The 16,497-nt window shown below is 38.1% G+C and overlaps 2 protein-coding genes across 2 annotated transcripts in view; both read left to right on the top strand.

Moving 5' to 3' along the window:
- LOC149943873 (uncharacterized) overlaps nt 1–16,497 on the top strand; it is a 46,292-nt gene that overhangs the window by 19,270 nt on the left and 10,525 nt on the right. The gene's annotated exons all lie outside the window — the stretch shown is intronic.
- Nucleotides 25–9,116, top strand: LOC149943876 (dnaJ homolog subfamily A member 4-like). The gene is made up of 6 exons (XM_090176778.1): nt 25–232; nt 298–568; nt 3,583–3,663; nt 3,726–3,956; nt 4,426–4,643; nt 8,719–9,116. The coding sequence occupies exons 1-6, from the start codon at nt 107–109 to the stop codon at nt 8,977–8,979; spliced, it is 1,188 nt and encodes a 395-aa protein (XP_090032904.1). The 5' UTR covers nt 25–106; the 3' UTR covers nt 8,980–9,116.

Here is a 16,497-nt window from a genome sequence, read left to right as displayed (position 1 = left end):
AAACGCTCCTTGGGTACCGGCAAATTTTGCTGATAACATTCCAAAAGATAAAATTGGATGACTGCTTAAGTAGGTCTAAACACCGAAAATACTCGTAAAATTTAATATGTTGGCCCATTATTACGACATTTTGGGGGTCCGTCCGGGATGCGACCCTTCGGAGTTAACGAAAGCCTACCGAAAATTAGCCATGAAGTACCACCCTGATAAAAACCCTGAAGGAGGCGAAAAGGTATGGAAATTTTAAATTTAATAACTTCGTAAAGATTATTCGTACGAAAAGCGCTTAACTTGCAGTTTAAAGAAATATCCAAGGCTTATAGAATTATAATTGAAGCGATCAACGGAAATACTAGCAACGATGGGTCGTTCGAAAACTTTGAGTCCGATCAATTTGATAATAATGCCAACGAAGATTTTAGTAGGTTTAACTTCGACGTTCCTAACAAGAAGTTCGAAGATATGCTATATAATTTAGAAGTGGATCTTGAGGACCTGTATTGCGGTGCGGAATTAATATGCAAGGTCACAAGGATGAGGGCTTGTCCGTTATGCGTCTTTATTGCTGGTACATTTTTAACAAGGTACCAAAAGTAACATAATAAAAGTGTGTCAGTTCGTATACTTTTCAATGCTAAAGATTTACCGAATGCATGGAAGAAGTAGAGAAGGAACGGCGGCGTCACGTTTAAAAACCTGTCGCAAAAAGCTTTAGAAATTCCCCTTTTTGGTCATTCCCCCCATACTTTTACCCGGCATCAAGTTTCGTTTGCGCAACCCTCACGCGCATTATACCTTATGTTATTGGTCTGAATGTCCGTATTCAATGCTCTTTAGTACAACTTATTTGTTTGGTCATCTACTGCGTACTGTTTTTAAAATTTTAACGGATATTTTTTCATGTGTAAGGCTTAGGTAGGTTAGGGCAAATTAAATTGCTGATATATATATATATATATATATATATATATATATATATATATAATAACCATTATAATTAAAAGTTAAATCAGCAATTTAATTATATTATTTAATATACATAAATTGCTGATTTAAAGTTAATTTATATATATATATATATATATATATATATATAATAACCATTATAATTAAAAGTTACATCAGCAATTTAATTTGCCCTGCCTACCTAAGCCTTAAAATTTTAAAAACAGTACGCAGTAGATGACCAAACAAATAAATATAATATAATATATATACCATTGTACATAATTATTCATAAGCTAAACTTAAAACTATTTTTAAAAAATGTAAATAAATTAGGCCTTGTTAAGCTCAACACAAACACGCGGAATATACATTGTAATTGACAACTGACTAGACTCCGCCAGAGTCCGCCTCGTGACGTAGTGCTCGTCGAATAATGCGCATTAAGGACGGAGTGCCCTATCCGAAAGGGGGTTGAAATGAGGGAAGACAACAACATTTTCGGTACAGGCTTTCCTATTCTGGCCGCCGTTCCTTCTCTACTTCTTCCATGCTGAATGGTTCGATAGTGGACAGAGAACACTGGAGTGGAATGGACTATATTCTCACTCTCTGGTCCTTTGTTTCGTCTTATGACGTAGATAGATGGCGAAATGGTTGTGTTCAAGTGACTACAATTAAATAATTCAGTTAGCTTCCAAAAACCTTCTCTCCGGGCGCTACTTTTTCAATTCACTACGTCCCAAACATCATAAGAATATATTTATTTCCGCTTGTAACGAGAGAGAAGGGGGGAGGAAAACGTCACCCTCGTGCGCTTCAATCGCCGGAAAACGTCAGTACTAGGGAACCAATGAGAAACCTGGCTCAGTGGATTTTGTATCGGGGGAAGGAGTTGACTGTTAGAGCTAGGAGCAACAAACGCAAGGAGAACTCAGATAGCCTTTAAACAAGCTAACACAGAGTTGTGTACAAATTTCATTGGATGAGCCTTTATGCTGAATGTTTTACGGGCGGGGGGGGGGAGACAATTTACGAATGTTCCCCTTCTGACGGCAGCAGGCGATAATGTGTCTAACCAATGAAAATTGTACACAAGAAAATGCACGACTTTTGACGGGTTGCGTTCTCATTGTGTGGGGTGCTAAAAATCGTCCCAAAATAATTAATTATCCCTAAATATAAATAAATACATTTTTGACGGAATCTGCGAAATTGAAACTTTTATTTATAAAAATCTTCTCTTTGAAATAAGAAAAATTAAAGAAAAAGAAATTAAAAAGCAATTAAATATTAAGCTTACAACTAGGCTTACATCTAGGTGGGTCGTGTAACATATAACCGTAAGTCTATAAAGTTTTTCGATAAGTTTGAAACAAATGTTTACTGAGAGAGTACGTGATTTTCGTACGATGTGAACTTTCACCAGAGGGCGGGTTACCTTCTGTGATGACGTGAATAGCTTTCAGAAGAATATTTCCTATAGATACATTACCTTCGACCACTAACAAGGTGGGGATTTTTCGGCCTCCGCTAAATAAAGTGTTCTATGTGAAATATTATTAGATTAAAGTTAGGTGAAATGTATTGTTTGTCACTAATACGAAGAGCTTGGAAGGGCTTGTAAAAAAGGGAGTGTCCATTAATTACGTGAGGCGATTTTGGCGATTTTTCGCCCCCGCCTTCGCCTTGGTGAGATGTCGTGATATTTGGCTCGACCCCTAATATCACGTGAGATTTTTCAAAATGCGTATTTTTAGCGTAAATACGTTAATCTGTGTTTGATTGCGTTGGATTTATTTAAAAAAACATAATTTGCTTAATTAGTTATATTTAAGACTAGTTAAGACTAGTATTTTAGACAGAACGTAGTCTAGAATCACAGTGAGAAAATCGAACAATAAAATACTTAAATTTTAAGTATTAAGGAACTACTAAAATTTCATCCAGTTTTATCGCAATTTTACACTTTTTCTTGCGGAAAAAAAATTACGTGATATTTGCCGAAACCCCCCCCCCCCCTCTCCTCCACGTGAGATTGGGTGAGATTCAGCTCGACCCAATCCCTCCACTAAACGCCTCACGTAATTTATGGACGCTACCTAAGAATTAACGATTGGACAGAAAACTGCAAAATTTTCTACGAAAATTAACACGATAATTTTTCTGTACGAGCTTAAGTGCAAAGTCCGTAAGTTGCGAGATAATGTTTGATCTGTGGGGGGCTCTTATTTCAAAATTGCCCCTTTAAAAAATGGAAGATTAAGGCCATCTATGATCAGATAATGAAGATTTCGATTTTATTAATGTTAAAAGGCAAACGCTTCCGTTTTCTCAGGTAACATTGATTTAATTTCAATAGGTGCTTCCATAAAATCCCCATCAAAGTCCAATATAGAGTTCGTGCTACCGCGACTGGACTTACAACATGTTCTTAGTTATACTGCCTAAGCTGTCATCAAAGTTCTGGCAGCAGTGTTCGGTGGGGTACAAGGCAGTTGAATGCGATTTTATATAAAGATCTATTAGCGAATAAAAAGATAGCTAAAACCCTATCATTGACACACTTCTTGTAATTATGTCACTTTTGATGATACTCTTTCGCTTTGAGTGTTTTTGATTCGATGGTTCTTGTAGTGGGGAACCCCCGCTGTAATATGTGTTCCGGAAGTAGAACTTGGAAAGAAACTATCTCGATCAAAGTTCGAATAAAAAAAGGTGACAAAGTGTATTCCTGTTAAAAGTGTCATAAATTTTATTTTGGTGTTTCCCATCCGCAGGTACTCTACCCGGACAGAAGTTGACATTTATGGGCGCTGGCAATGAACAACCAGATTATTTACCAGGCGATTTAGTGTTCGTGGTCACTCCACGACCTCACTCTCAGTTTTGGATGGTTGGTAACGATTTAATGACGAAAATCAAACTACCAATTAATACCGCCAAGAATGGTGGATACTACCACCTGCATAGTCTCGATCATAGGTGCCTCAGATTTAAAGTTCCGCCTCGTAAGATTCATCTCTACTATTAGCAAGGTTGTTAACCTTAAGGAGGTTAGATAACAGAAGCTTTTGCTTGGCACCCGTAAGTCAGACTCCCTCTTTTATCGTTATTGCAAGGAAGCGCCATCTATGTTACCTATATATTAACTTTGGTAATTATATTAAATAAAGATATCCACAATTTTAAATAAATATTTATTTTCTAATTAAATAATAATAAATATTATTAAAATTATTTTAATAATTAAACAATGCCAAAAACGTGCTATTTATCTACAATAGAGGGCGCTGGTTACAAATAAATGTACAATATCTCTCCTTCACCCAGGGGGGGGGGGAGTAGAGATAAAGTCTGACTTACGGTGGGACACGCGTTTCTATCGCTGATATAACTTTGTAGTCCAACCTCCTTAAAGTATAATAACCCTGCTACAATGTCACTATCGGTGGTCAACTTGTTTTTTTCCCTTAACAGTTCGTATCAAAGAAGATATAGATCTTTCTCGGAAAATGGTTATTTACAACGAAGGAATGCCAAATTATTTCAATCCCTCAAACAAATCAAAGTTATTTGTTGAGTTTGGACTTGATTTAAGTCGCCTACCATCGAAAAAAACACTAACAATCACTGCCAGTTTAAAATGGAAGTTGACCATTTTGGGGAAACGGCTATTACACAGTGACTCCTATGAGGTGAGAAGCGTACGGAATAACTATACAATAAGCCCATGGACCAAGAATCTAAGGGGACTCACTGTTCAGGCTTAAAAAATCACGCGTTAATACTGGACAAACTTGGCGTCACTGAAGTCGATTTCCGACGTAGTTTCGTAGAGAAGTTGGAGCGTTCACGTTCAATATTAAAAAAATGGCGCCGTTTTTGTCGGTTAAATAATTAGGCTTAGTAAGTTTTAGACCTTTTATTTTTGAAATTGGTTCTTTAAAAGTTTAAGTAATGGTAATTAACCATTGTGTTAAGTAAAAATAACCAGTAAGCCGCATATGGCTGAAGTTTTGTTATTAAATTCACTGGAATTCATTTCATTTCTAAGCCCAACCTAACTTTATCGCACGTACTGTCGCCTAAGCCCCGACTAGGCCTCGAGCGTAGTGATAGTTGAACAAAATTCTTGAGGCGCTTCAAAGCGGCTGATGTACCTCAGTAAGCCTTGTGATTTAGGCCACGCCTACCGTGTCAAAATATCGGAAACCGCGAGTCCCCTTAGATTCTTGGTCCATGATAAGCCTTTAATAACTTTCCATAAGTGTGTCAGTGAGTCGAAATATTTACCAAAAGCTGCGTGGAGTGACGTAGAATTGACGTCATAAACAAAATGATAAGCGCATTTAGCTAGAAAAATACTACTCGATCACCAGGCACCTACGTATATAATAGGCCTGACTGGTTTCAAATGCAACAAAAATGTCATCGTAGAAATGGCTCTTAGCAGGAATCCATACTTCTACCTGGAATGCTTATCGCGGCAGAATTTCGTCTCGATGTGGCTGGCGCTTTTTTTGACGTCACTATGTTAACTTAACAAACAACAACGTGAGAGGGGAGCGCGCGTAAAGAGGATTTTTTACCTTACCATACGCTATACGGCAGGATAAGCATTCCAAGTAGAGGTATGGTGCGAGCTTCAAGAGCTAAGCATGCTCCGGACATGGGCAAACTCCGGAGAAGGCCATCATGCTTATTGATTTTTTTGCCACAGAACTGAAACGCTAGCGCCATCTATCTACTTTTTAATGCAGAACGTCAATAAACAAACAAACTGAGTGCCTCGACCATCTTAGTCTAGCCTTCCACGAGCTCTATCTCGATGGCAGTAAATCTTTAGCAATGTAAAGTATATGCTTCAAGCTTAGAAAAGATAGCACCATCTACTTTAATACCCGTTAACTAAATGTGTGAATAAATAGCAGACGACTTTTGAATATGAATGTTCTTTAACTGAAACGTTCAGATTTTATATCGAGAGAATTTGAATGAGCAGACAGTTTTCAAATATTAGATTTAAAACTCAGTCGGTTGGCGGATATACTTCTGACCAAAGTTTAAACTACGCACGAAGCCTATAGAAACTGTCACACTTTTAGAAATTATGTAACTTTTTCTGTAAGTAAAAACATGGAGGAATGAAAATGAGAGCCAACTCAGGCCATTTCTTAAAATTGTGACTAGTGGTGGTGTCAAAATTATTTTATACGGAAGATAGCGAGATGGCGCATTGTAATTTCGTCTGTCCTCGCACTTTTTCAAATTTAACTAATAACCGTCAGCACTGAAATCGGGAAAAAGAAACTAAATATGTATTCATTTGGCTTAACTACGTCGAATGCAAGACTTAACTAATCGGGAGTTCGTTAATTAATTACGTTATTACACTGAAAATCTTAGAGAATTTGCCATGTTATCCGGGAAACTGGTCTAGTTCCTGGTAAAATTACGTATATAGACTGTTAAAAAAAGAGCAAACGAGTTAGGTGACAAGGCTTAATGTGGAATATGAGCCGAACTTAGGCTGCGTTCAGTAACTCAAAAAAAGCTCAGCGCTGAGGTCAACGGTCAGCGGTTTTGTTTTTTGACTTCCGGTTTGACGTCATGTTGCCCGTCCGTTGAGCAACGAAGTTATCGTTTTTTTAGCAGGTTTTTCCGTTGCTCAACGGTCACGTGACGTCGCAGCACGGAGTAGGCTAGCTGCGGACGATATTTAAAAAAATTTACAATAATCGTAAAATGCGTCCAACAAGATTCTACGTCATGATAGCAACGGTCTCAACGAAAATAATTTTCAGATACTCCGTTGGAGTTACTGAACGCAGCCTTAGCTTAGCACGGCGCGAGCAAAACGCTCCGCTGTGAACCACGCTCGTTTCTATGAGGATCATTAGGACGGGTAGAAGGCGGTAGCAACGCATTTCTAATAATTACCTTTCAAAACCACAAGGCGTTGTTGGTCCTCCTTATAAATAGCCACGTTTCAACCATCAAACGTTACGCATCAAAACAATCAACATCATAACAACGAAGCCCCTCCCATCCTAGCGACTGTCGCCGAATTTAAGGCAGTGAGATAGTCGTGGTTGAAATGTATACATTCATGTATAAACCGAGGGGCTGGTCACTCCGCGAACTCGGTGTACACTGTCGTACCTCTGACTGTGCCAATAAGAGTTCGTGAACTCTTTAAAATCTGTACCTTTAACAGTACTAAGTACGCGAACTCGGTGTACAGGTCATCCGAGAGTGACTTACCCCTCGGTATAAACTTACGCTTTACACTCTTTTATATCCTTATTTGTGAGAGCTGCCATTTTATTACAGGTCTGATTTCAAATAGTGCATGCAAGGCCGCTTCACGCGGTCAAATGCACGCGACGTCTCGAGCTGATGAGCACGTGCAGGCGCCCTTGCCTGTACTATTTTAAATTAGGCCTGTAATGAAATGGCCGACTTCCTAAAAGAGTGTACCTGATGAACCTGTACCAAGAATACGCCTATATTAAAATTATATTTGAATTTGTATGCAGAAGAATTTCCTGTCTTGCGTAGTTTTCTGTTTCCGGTTTGAAATCGTCTGCGTTTCAGACGAGGTGTAACCTAGGAGCAACAAACACAAGGAGAACGCAGCTAGCCTTTAAACACGCTAACGAAGGGTTGTGTACGAATTTCATTGGACGAGCGTCCCGAGCCTTTACGCTGAATGTTTTACGGGCGGGGGCGAAGACAATTTCCGAATTTTTCCCTTCCGACGGCAGCAGGCGCTAAAGCGTCTAGCCAATGAAAAACATACACAAGAAAATCCAGGACTTTTGACGGGTTGCGTTCTCCTTGTGTGGGGTGTTGTGTTTGTTGCTCCTAGGTGTAACGAAATAGCAGTTTCTTATTGGTCTTTCATATAGTCCAAGAGCCCATGACAAAATAAGCATGTGATAAGGTACACGATGGGTTAAAGTATTTTTTAATTAGGTTAGTGATTTGTAACAAAGAACTGTTTGTCTTACGGGTCAAAATGGGGGCTTTCCGGAAATACGAACCACGTGACGTCACTTCCGGTAACCTTGAAAATTGATATGACCTGATATTGGTATCATTCAATTGGTCTCAACGTGCTCTTACTAAATATCGCAAAATTAACCTTCAAATCCGAACCAAACGGCGTATAAGACTAAAAAACTAATTTCGAGCCCCTCCCAAATTTACATGTATAAGACAAAATTACTTTTTTAGTCTTATACGCCGTTTGGTTCAGATTTGAAGGTTAATTTTGCGATATTTGATAAGAGCGCGTTGAGACCAATCGAATGATACCAATATCAGGTCATATAAATTATCAAGGTCACCGGAAGTGACGTCACGTGGTTCGTATTTCCGGAAAGCCCCCACTTTGACCCGTAAGACAAACAGTTCTTTGTTACAAATCACTAACCTAATAAAAAAATACTTTGACCCATCGTGTACCTTATCACATGCTTATTTTGTCATGGGCTCTTGGACTAATATAAATTCTAATTTTTCATGGTGGGTCGGCGTTTTTAGCCACCTTTTAATATAGTCTAATAGGGAAGGTAGAGATCTCCACACTGACATACTTCGTAGCTAAAGTTCCTCTGCTTTTAATTTTTCGTGCCCCTCTTTTGAGTAGACGGTCGCCATCTATGTTTATGTTTTATGTTTAAAAATCGGACGAACTTACGCTTTGATTCTTGGGTACCCAAATACATTCTTTCCTACAGGTTGACAGTTTTCATTTCTTCGCAGGTTTTGGAAACTCTAGACGGGTCCGAGCGTAGTAATGAGAATTACTTTAAAGAGAAGCCTTACGTCGATGAAAGTAGTACAATGAATCAAATAGACTCAATGTGCTTATTGAAAATTGGATTTTACGTTCTGTGCCTGATCGTAGTTACTTCCGTCTCCACGTTAAGTTTCATATTCGGAGTCTTATTTTTCTTGTTAAAAATTTTATTTATTTTTCCACTGAAAATTCTCTTAAGACTTCTAATAACTATACCATTATAGTGGATCTGTGTATACGCTTACCACCAGATTTGTTTGAAAGATCTGTATACAAACAACGACTATTAGGCCTACGTGAATTTGTATAAATTGTGCGTTACGAATAAACAACGAAAGAGATAAAGACCAAGAATCATTGGATATAAATACTTCAAGCGGAAGTTACTGAAAATAAATTATCGGATAGATTCCAAATTTGAAAAGGCATTTTTCCTAACTCGGACGTGGAAGGTCTGGAGTTGTAACCAGGGTTGGACATAAGGCACTTGTCACGGCATTTGACTACTAAAATAAATGCTCTGACAACTAAAATTAAACGAAATCTGGGGGCCCACTAGTCAATTTGACAAATTTACCTAAATATTCATAAATAATGGCGAATATGGCGTATCATAAATTCACCATTCCCATTTTTTAAAAAAAAATAACATCATGTAACTTAAGTGATAATAAACTCCTATTTTAATTCTGACGGGTAAAGCAAAATGTTGGCTGTATATATTGTCTTTATACCCCCATTTTTACCCCTACTAGTCAGGCTGACTACTAAAAAAATATCCTTATGCCCAACCCTGGTTGTAGCTCCGGTCGTTGGGAGTATAAACTAATTCAAAAATCGTCTGCTAACAAGCAATACGACTTGTTTTTTTTAAAGCAGCTAGAACCTAGGAGCAACAAACACAGCACCCCACACAAGGAGAACGCAACCCGTTAAAAATCGTGCATTTTCTTGCGTACATTTTTCATTGGTTAGACGCTTTAGCGCCTGCTGCCGTCGGAAGTGGAAAATTCGGAAATTGTCTTCCCCCCGCCCATAAAACGTTCAGCAAACAGGCTCGTCCAATGAAATTTGTACACAACACTGCGTTAGCGTGTTTAAAGGCTAGCTGCGTTCTCCTTGTGTTTGTTGCTCCTAGCTAGAACCAAAGATAATATAGAACTCCGTTCCCAAGATTCGAATTTAGAGAGCTTTCCGATTGACGGTTTTGTAACGATCGGTTGCTGTAATACGTTAACTAAAATTAAATACCATGGGCTACGTTCAGTGAAGCTTAACGGTCTTATACCGTTTTACGTTTGCGTTGATTCTGTTCTTTTTATCTTGGAGGAATAAAACAAGTATACAGGAGTTGCGGAGAGCTGCGAAATCGGTTTCGTCAGTGACCGTGAGCTCGCGCGAGACGGAGGGGTTCAAACGCGACTAGCGCCAACTGCATACGGAATTTTGCAACTATTCTCATTTTATATCATTGTTTTCACGTCGTCTGGTTTGTTTTGAAACATTTCTAAATTCCTTGCGCCTTTTTCCAAAATGACTCGTATTTGTTTGGAGGAATAAAACAAACCAGACGACGCGAAAACAATGCTATAAAATGAGAATAGTTGCAAAATTCCGCATGCAGTTGGCGCTAGTCGCGTTTGAACCCCTCCGTCTCGCGCGAGTTCACGGTCACTGACGAAACCTATTTCGCAGCTCTCCGCAACTCCTGTATACTTGTTTTATTCCTCCAAGTTTTTATCCTGTCTTGTTGAACGCTTTTTTACGATGTTGTAATTTTTATAAAATATCGTCTGCTGTGTCGTCCGCAGCTAGCCTTCCGGCGTGCTGTGACGTCACGATTCCGTTTAACAACGAAGAAACCGGCTGGAAGAGCAGGTTCAAATGTTTCAGCAACGGTTCAGCAACGCTACGTCACACCCATTGAGTTGGGGATAAATAGAGGTACAACTAAATCTGGCTGGTGCGGGACCAATCTCGTTCAATATGGAGACTTTTTCAACTATATCGTTCAACCGTGGCGGCATCTGTCTCTAGTGGTGGCAACTATATTGCAATTGAATTTTTGCGCGAATCATATAACTTTACAAAATATAGATGGCGCTACCGCCTAATTATAAAGATGAATTTCGTACAGTCTTCTCAGAACAGGTCCCGCGTAACCATGGCAACCGAAATCGTAATTGTATAATTCTAGCAGTATTATTCCCAATTCAATGGTCACACCAGAAATGGAAAAAAGCGTACAGTAGAAAACCGGTTCCGAAATACTGCAACGTTTAATTTGTTGCAAGCTACTGAACGTAGCCATGGTAAATAAAGAGCTAATTTCTTCGGAGGAAGTGGGTAAAGAAAATTGGCAACGCGGAAGTTACTGGTTTCGAATCTAGTGTACGAGGTCTGTATTGTCTTTGCTAGCGCCAATCACATCTAGCTAGAGAAAAGCTGCGTTCAGTGAGACTCAAAAATGAAATAAACCGTTTTCTAGAATTGCTAAACGCTTTTTTCGGCCATTTCGAATTTTGTGAAATGGCATCTACTTCGTCTGGGCAAATGCTTAAAGGGACTGTCAAGGGAGAGCTGTGGAGGGGGGGGGGGGCGGTGGAAGTCATTTTAAAATACGTCATTCGGTCGCCATTCGTCACTTATACAAAGATACACTCTGATGACGTTTTTTGAATCGACCTCAAACCCCTCACACCACCCTGGTAAGTCCCTTTAGCTGAAATTCACACGTTTACAGATAACTTTTATAAAATATTGGAAATGTTCTTTGTCATTTATTGATTTTTCGTAAGGTTATATAGTTACGTTCTGAAGGTAGCTGTTTCCAAAATTGAGGCCTAAACGAGTGTTGGACAATGCTGTTTACACGGGGTTTTATGCTAGCCCTTACCAAAATGGGAGTCTTACTTTAGTCGCTAATTAGTCTCAATGAAGGATCAAGGCTTTTTAAGTATTATGTAAGCATAAAAAACTGAGACCAGAATTGTGGGTCCTAAATTAAATCTATTTTAGTCTCAATAAAAGAGTTTTATTATTATATATTTAAATGAAACTCATTTTAGTCTCAGTTAGGAAGACTCATTTCTGGAGACTTGAAAGAGCTGCTTATTTGAGAGTTGATTATGGGTTTCAAAATTAGATAAAAATAAGAGTAATTTAAAACTTCACTTTAGTCTCATATTTGAAGACTCATATTTGGGGACTTGAAAGAGACTCAATTGAGAGTTTACTATGGGTTAGAATTTTAGATAAAAATAAGAGTCATTTAAGACTTCACTTAAGTCTCATATGGGGAGATTCATTTCTGAGGTAACAATTTGAAGTTAAACTAAAAGTAATCGTAAATTTCATGTTAAACTTTCGACTGGATCCTCTTATCTAGCTATTTTGGTAGTGTTATCTAAAATGAGTTTCGCTGACGTGCCGCGCAATTGATATAAATATATGTACATTAGTCCAAACAATACACCAAATATTTCATATTATCTACTGTACTATACTTTTAAATTATACTTTTAAAATTATATTGTAGTAAAGTCCAAACAATGGAACTCATCATGAGTTCAACTATAATGACTTCTTAAGATGAATATTAAACAGGTAATGGATTTGCAACTTGAATCTTGAAGCTTGGCTACAAAATGGTCATACGGCATTGGCTGGCTATATTTGGTTAAGCTAAACTTACTTGAAACCCTCACATACTTAAAATTAAAATGTTTATTATAAAATAACAGTTCAAACATTTTAAGTCTATTTACTAAATAATTCTTCAAATAGGATATTTCATTTCAAGTAAAATTAATTCTAAGTATGAGTGTGTAAAACAACTGAAATGGGTCAAAAATAGCCTAGCATCTAGCACCATCCTTGAAGTCTGGATATTTTAAAACTTGCAATCCAGCATGGCAGCTGAACAAAGTAGTCATTTTTGATTCAGTATTTGAGTAGCCAGATAGAGGGTCATTATAAAATTAGATATTTAGAATATAATTTTTTTTAAAGGACGCCCGAGCGTAAAAAGTACCTGCTATATAGCGATCGCCATGCAATAATTGGTGAAGAATTTCGTTATAGATTGCAGTGGACTGCTCACATACAGGGCACCCTGGGTGTATATTAGCTTTACTGATATCGGCAGATTTCCAATTACAGCTAGAGTTCCCTTACTAAAATCGTGACTGTCTCTTTTAAACTTAAAAAGGTTTTATTTAAAGCTGCTACAGTTCCAAATGCAGCCTCAAATCAGATTTAGTTCATACTTATTATGAGACTAATGAGAGTCTTAATTACGGTATCAAAAATCTTGTAAAATCAAGTTTTAAATAAGTATGCAAGAATAAACACATTTAAGACTTGATTTAGACTCAAAACAAGTATGAAATAAGTAATCAATAAGGATGTATTTGGAACTGTGGCAGCTTAAATTAAGTCTTAAATGTGTTTATTCTTGCATACTTATTTAAAACTTGATTTTACAACATTTTTGCACCGTAATTAAGACTCATTTTCTCAGAATAAGTATTAATTAAATCTGATTTGAGGCTGTATTTGGAACTGTGGCAGCTTTAAAGGGAATATAACCTCTGGTATTTCTGTCGCCCTCCGACGGTTCGAATATTGTCCGCTGCCTACCATGGCTTTTCACACCTGCGGCGCTGATAATCGCTGATTGAAAAGGGAATAAAGGAAATTGATGGGGTCTTCCATAAAGAACGCGTTGGAGGTTCTATTCCCTTTAAATAAAACTTTTTTAAGTTTAAAAGTGACAGTCACGATTTTGGTAAGGGAGACCTTTCCAGTCATTTAAGAAGAGTTTTTCCCATAGAAATATCATAGGTAAAAATAAGATTTCTATGACTAGACCATGCTACCCCACTTGTCATTCTATTTCATTGTACTTTTGTCTATTATTTTATTAACATCATAATTATCACCACTTTTACTTTTCTTAACATTTGTGTTACTTTTGTACATTATATACCAGTACATCGTATTTACTTGCTCGCCTGCGCACAAGCCGTCATCGACTTTCCAGGCCTAGTGTTTCTATGAGTTTAATTGATACCCTTTCAATACTTATCGTGACGTCACAACAGGAAGAATCAAAAATCGTTCAACAACTGTTTGGTGACATTCTGATACGTTCATCGAAGTCATCGGCAGAATGAGTAAATTTTTCAAACATAACGCCTATATACAAAGGTGGTAGGAACAAGTCAAACCTAGCCATAATATTAGTTCCACATCTGCCAACTAAAGATGCCACTATTGGTTCACTACCGGAAACTGTGGCCTCTCTTGTTTCACACTAGCTGTCCAAAAGGTTGACGTAGCTCGTTACCAACTTGATGTTGGAGAACAGCGTAATTTGCATGATAAACATTTAGTGATCACCAGACCAATAGCCAGGGCAAGAGTTACTCGACCTAAAGCGAGCAGTGGAACAAAATCAGGTCTTTGCAATTAAAAGCCTCTCTCAACTAGACTCGGCCGTTGTAATCGAATAGCATCTTTAGTCAAGTCATTTCAAACGGACATTCAGAGGCGTAGCGAGGGGAGGGCAGACGGGGCATCCGCCCCGGGCGCCACTCATTAGGGGGCTCCAAAAATTGTTTGACGACCTTTTTGTCAACGGAAAACGTTGCATTTTGGGGATTTTTAATGCTAAAAGGGCGCCATTTAAGAGATTTGCCCTTGGCGCCACAAACCCTCGCTACGCCACTGCGGACATTACGCAGCAATTAATAACGTTTGAATCTTCTGTGGTTGGGTTGCGCGACCAGATGAAAGCCCCGTTACTTCACCATGACTTTGACTCCTAAGTAAGGGAGATAGTTGCTAACATTGATCGGGACGTTGATTCGAAGATGAATCTGTTATTGTACCTCGAGGATGAGAGTATATTAATGATCGTCAGCTTAATGCTAGGTTGTATAAAGTAATACGACTGCTGACAACACAGCTATTCAGTGTTTATTAACAGGTGTCCGATTCAATGAAAAGCTTATCTCTTTTGTTGAACATTCCCGTCTCCTTTAGTACAAAGACAAACCTACCTAGTACCTACACTTGAAATGAAGCACAAATGAAGCTTATTATACATTTAATAAAATTATATTTTCTTTGAAATATAGGTGACGCCACCGATCAATGATAATTGTTTCGGTTCGTCACAGGGGCGTAGGAACGTTCTAGAAGTTGGAGGGGGCAAAGATCAACGAAAAGGGTCTAGAGAATGGTTTTTAATTTTTAATGGAGTGTAGTTTTTCCGAATGCATGTGTACTTGTTACTACTACGTAAATTGGCGGGAAAAGACTGAAATTTAAACACAGTTGAGGTTCTATAAAATGTATATGCTTTTAAAATGAAAATTTGAGCCTTTTGAAGATTTCAACTGACCAAAGGTTGGAGGGGGCAATAACATTAGTTTCCCCTCCCAGCAAAATTCTAGGAAGGGGCATTGCCCCCCCCCTGCCCCTCCCAGTTCCTACGCCCCTGGTTCGTCAGGACAGGGAACACTTAACTGTTAAGAAAGTGTTCCTCAAGACCCGATCGACTACAGATATAAATTGTGGCTCTAGAAGTACTATATTGCACCCGTGGGGCAATGAGGTAGAATATACAGGGTGTCGACTAAAAATGGAAAATTATAAATAACTGAGAAACGTTTTTTTTTTTTCATTTTCAAATTTCTATGGAACATTCCTCGTGCAGGGGGACTTTTAGTAATGTAAAATTGAATGCTCTTGAACCATGTGTCTTGAAGGTCGTTCAAAAACTATCCCGAAAACCTTTGGATTTACGGATTTGGTTCCAATTAGAAAGTTGTTGCTCGCTATATTATTAGCTTAAATAACTTTGATTTTGGCCAATTTTACCAATCAGAAGCCGATATATTGAAGGTTAATGAATTGAATATTGAAGGTTAATGAATTGAACCTGTAAGATTAGTTGTCATGACGACATTTTAATTAACAATACTATGAACTCCGTCGTTAAACCTAGGAGCAACAAATACAATGAGAACGCAGCTAGCCTTTAAACACGCTAACGAAGGGTTGTGTACGAATTTCATTGGACGAGCGTCACGAGCCTTTACGCTGAAGGTTTTACGGGCGGGGGGGGGAAGACAATTTGCGAATTTTCCCCTTCCGACAGCAGCAGGCGCTAAAGCGTCTAGCCAATGAAAACTGTACACGAGAAAATCCACGACTTTTGACGGGTTGCGTTCTCCTTGTGTGGGGTGTTGTGTTTGTTGCTCCTAGGTTAAAGGAGCTCAAGCATGTATCGTAGTTGACGGTGGCATAATTTAACCGTTGTAAGCTATTCAGTATTTTAAATTATTTCATTTTAATTATGCACGTAAGGTGTTTCCAAATATTTTTTTATATTCAGTATATATTGGATTTCGTCGTTTTAAGGGAGCAAATTAAAACTTGTGTCAAAATATAAATTTAAAGAAAGAATCTGTTTGTACAATTACATTACCAAAACAAGTATTTCGCTGTTTTGGGTCCTTTAAAGTAATTGATTTCTCCTATTTGATTTGACTAAGACCAAAACATTGATGGTTTAAAAAGCGCTTGTGGATTAGATATCCTGATAGATAACTATATTTTGTATTTATTAATTTCCAGTAAATATTAAAGGGCAACGCAAGTGGTCATGCAACAATTTACGTTTTCTAGCTTGTACTTCAGCCCTAATACGCGTAATTACGTACCATAAAAAG

The sequence above is a fragment of the Leiobunum rupestre genome, chromosome 5 (assembly GCF_980474605.1).
Source record: "Leiobunum rupestre chromosome 5, qqLeiRupe1.1.hap1, whole genome shotgun sequence".
NCBI classification, from domain to species: domain Eukaryota; kingdom Metazoa; phylum Arthropoda; class Arachnida; order Opiliones; family Sclerosomatidae; genus Leiobunum; species Leiobunum rupestre.
Note: the sequence above shows the minus strand (reverse complement) of the source record. Positions and strands in the feature narration are given on the sequence as shown.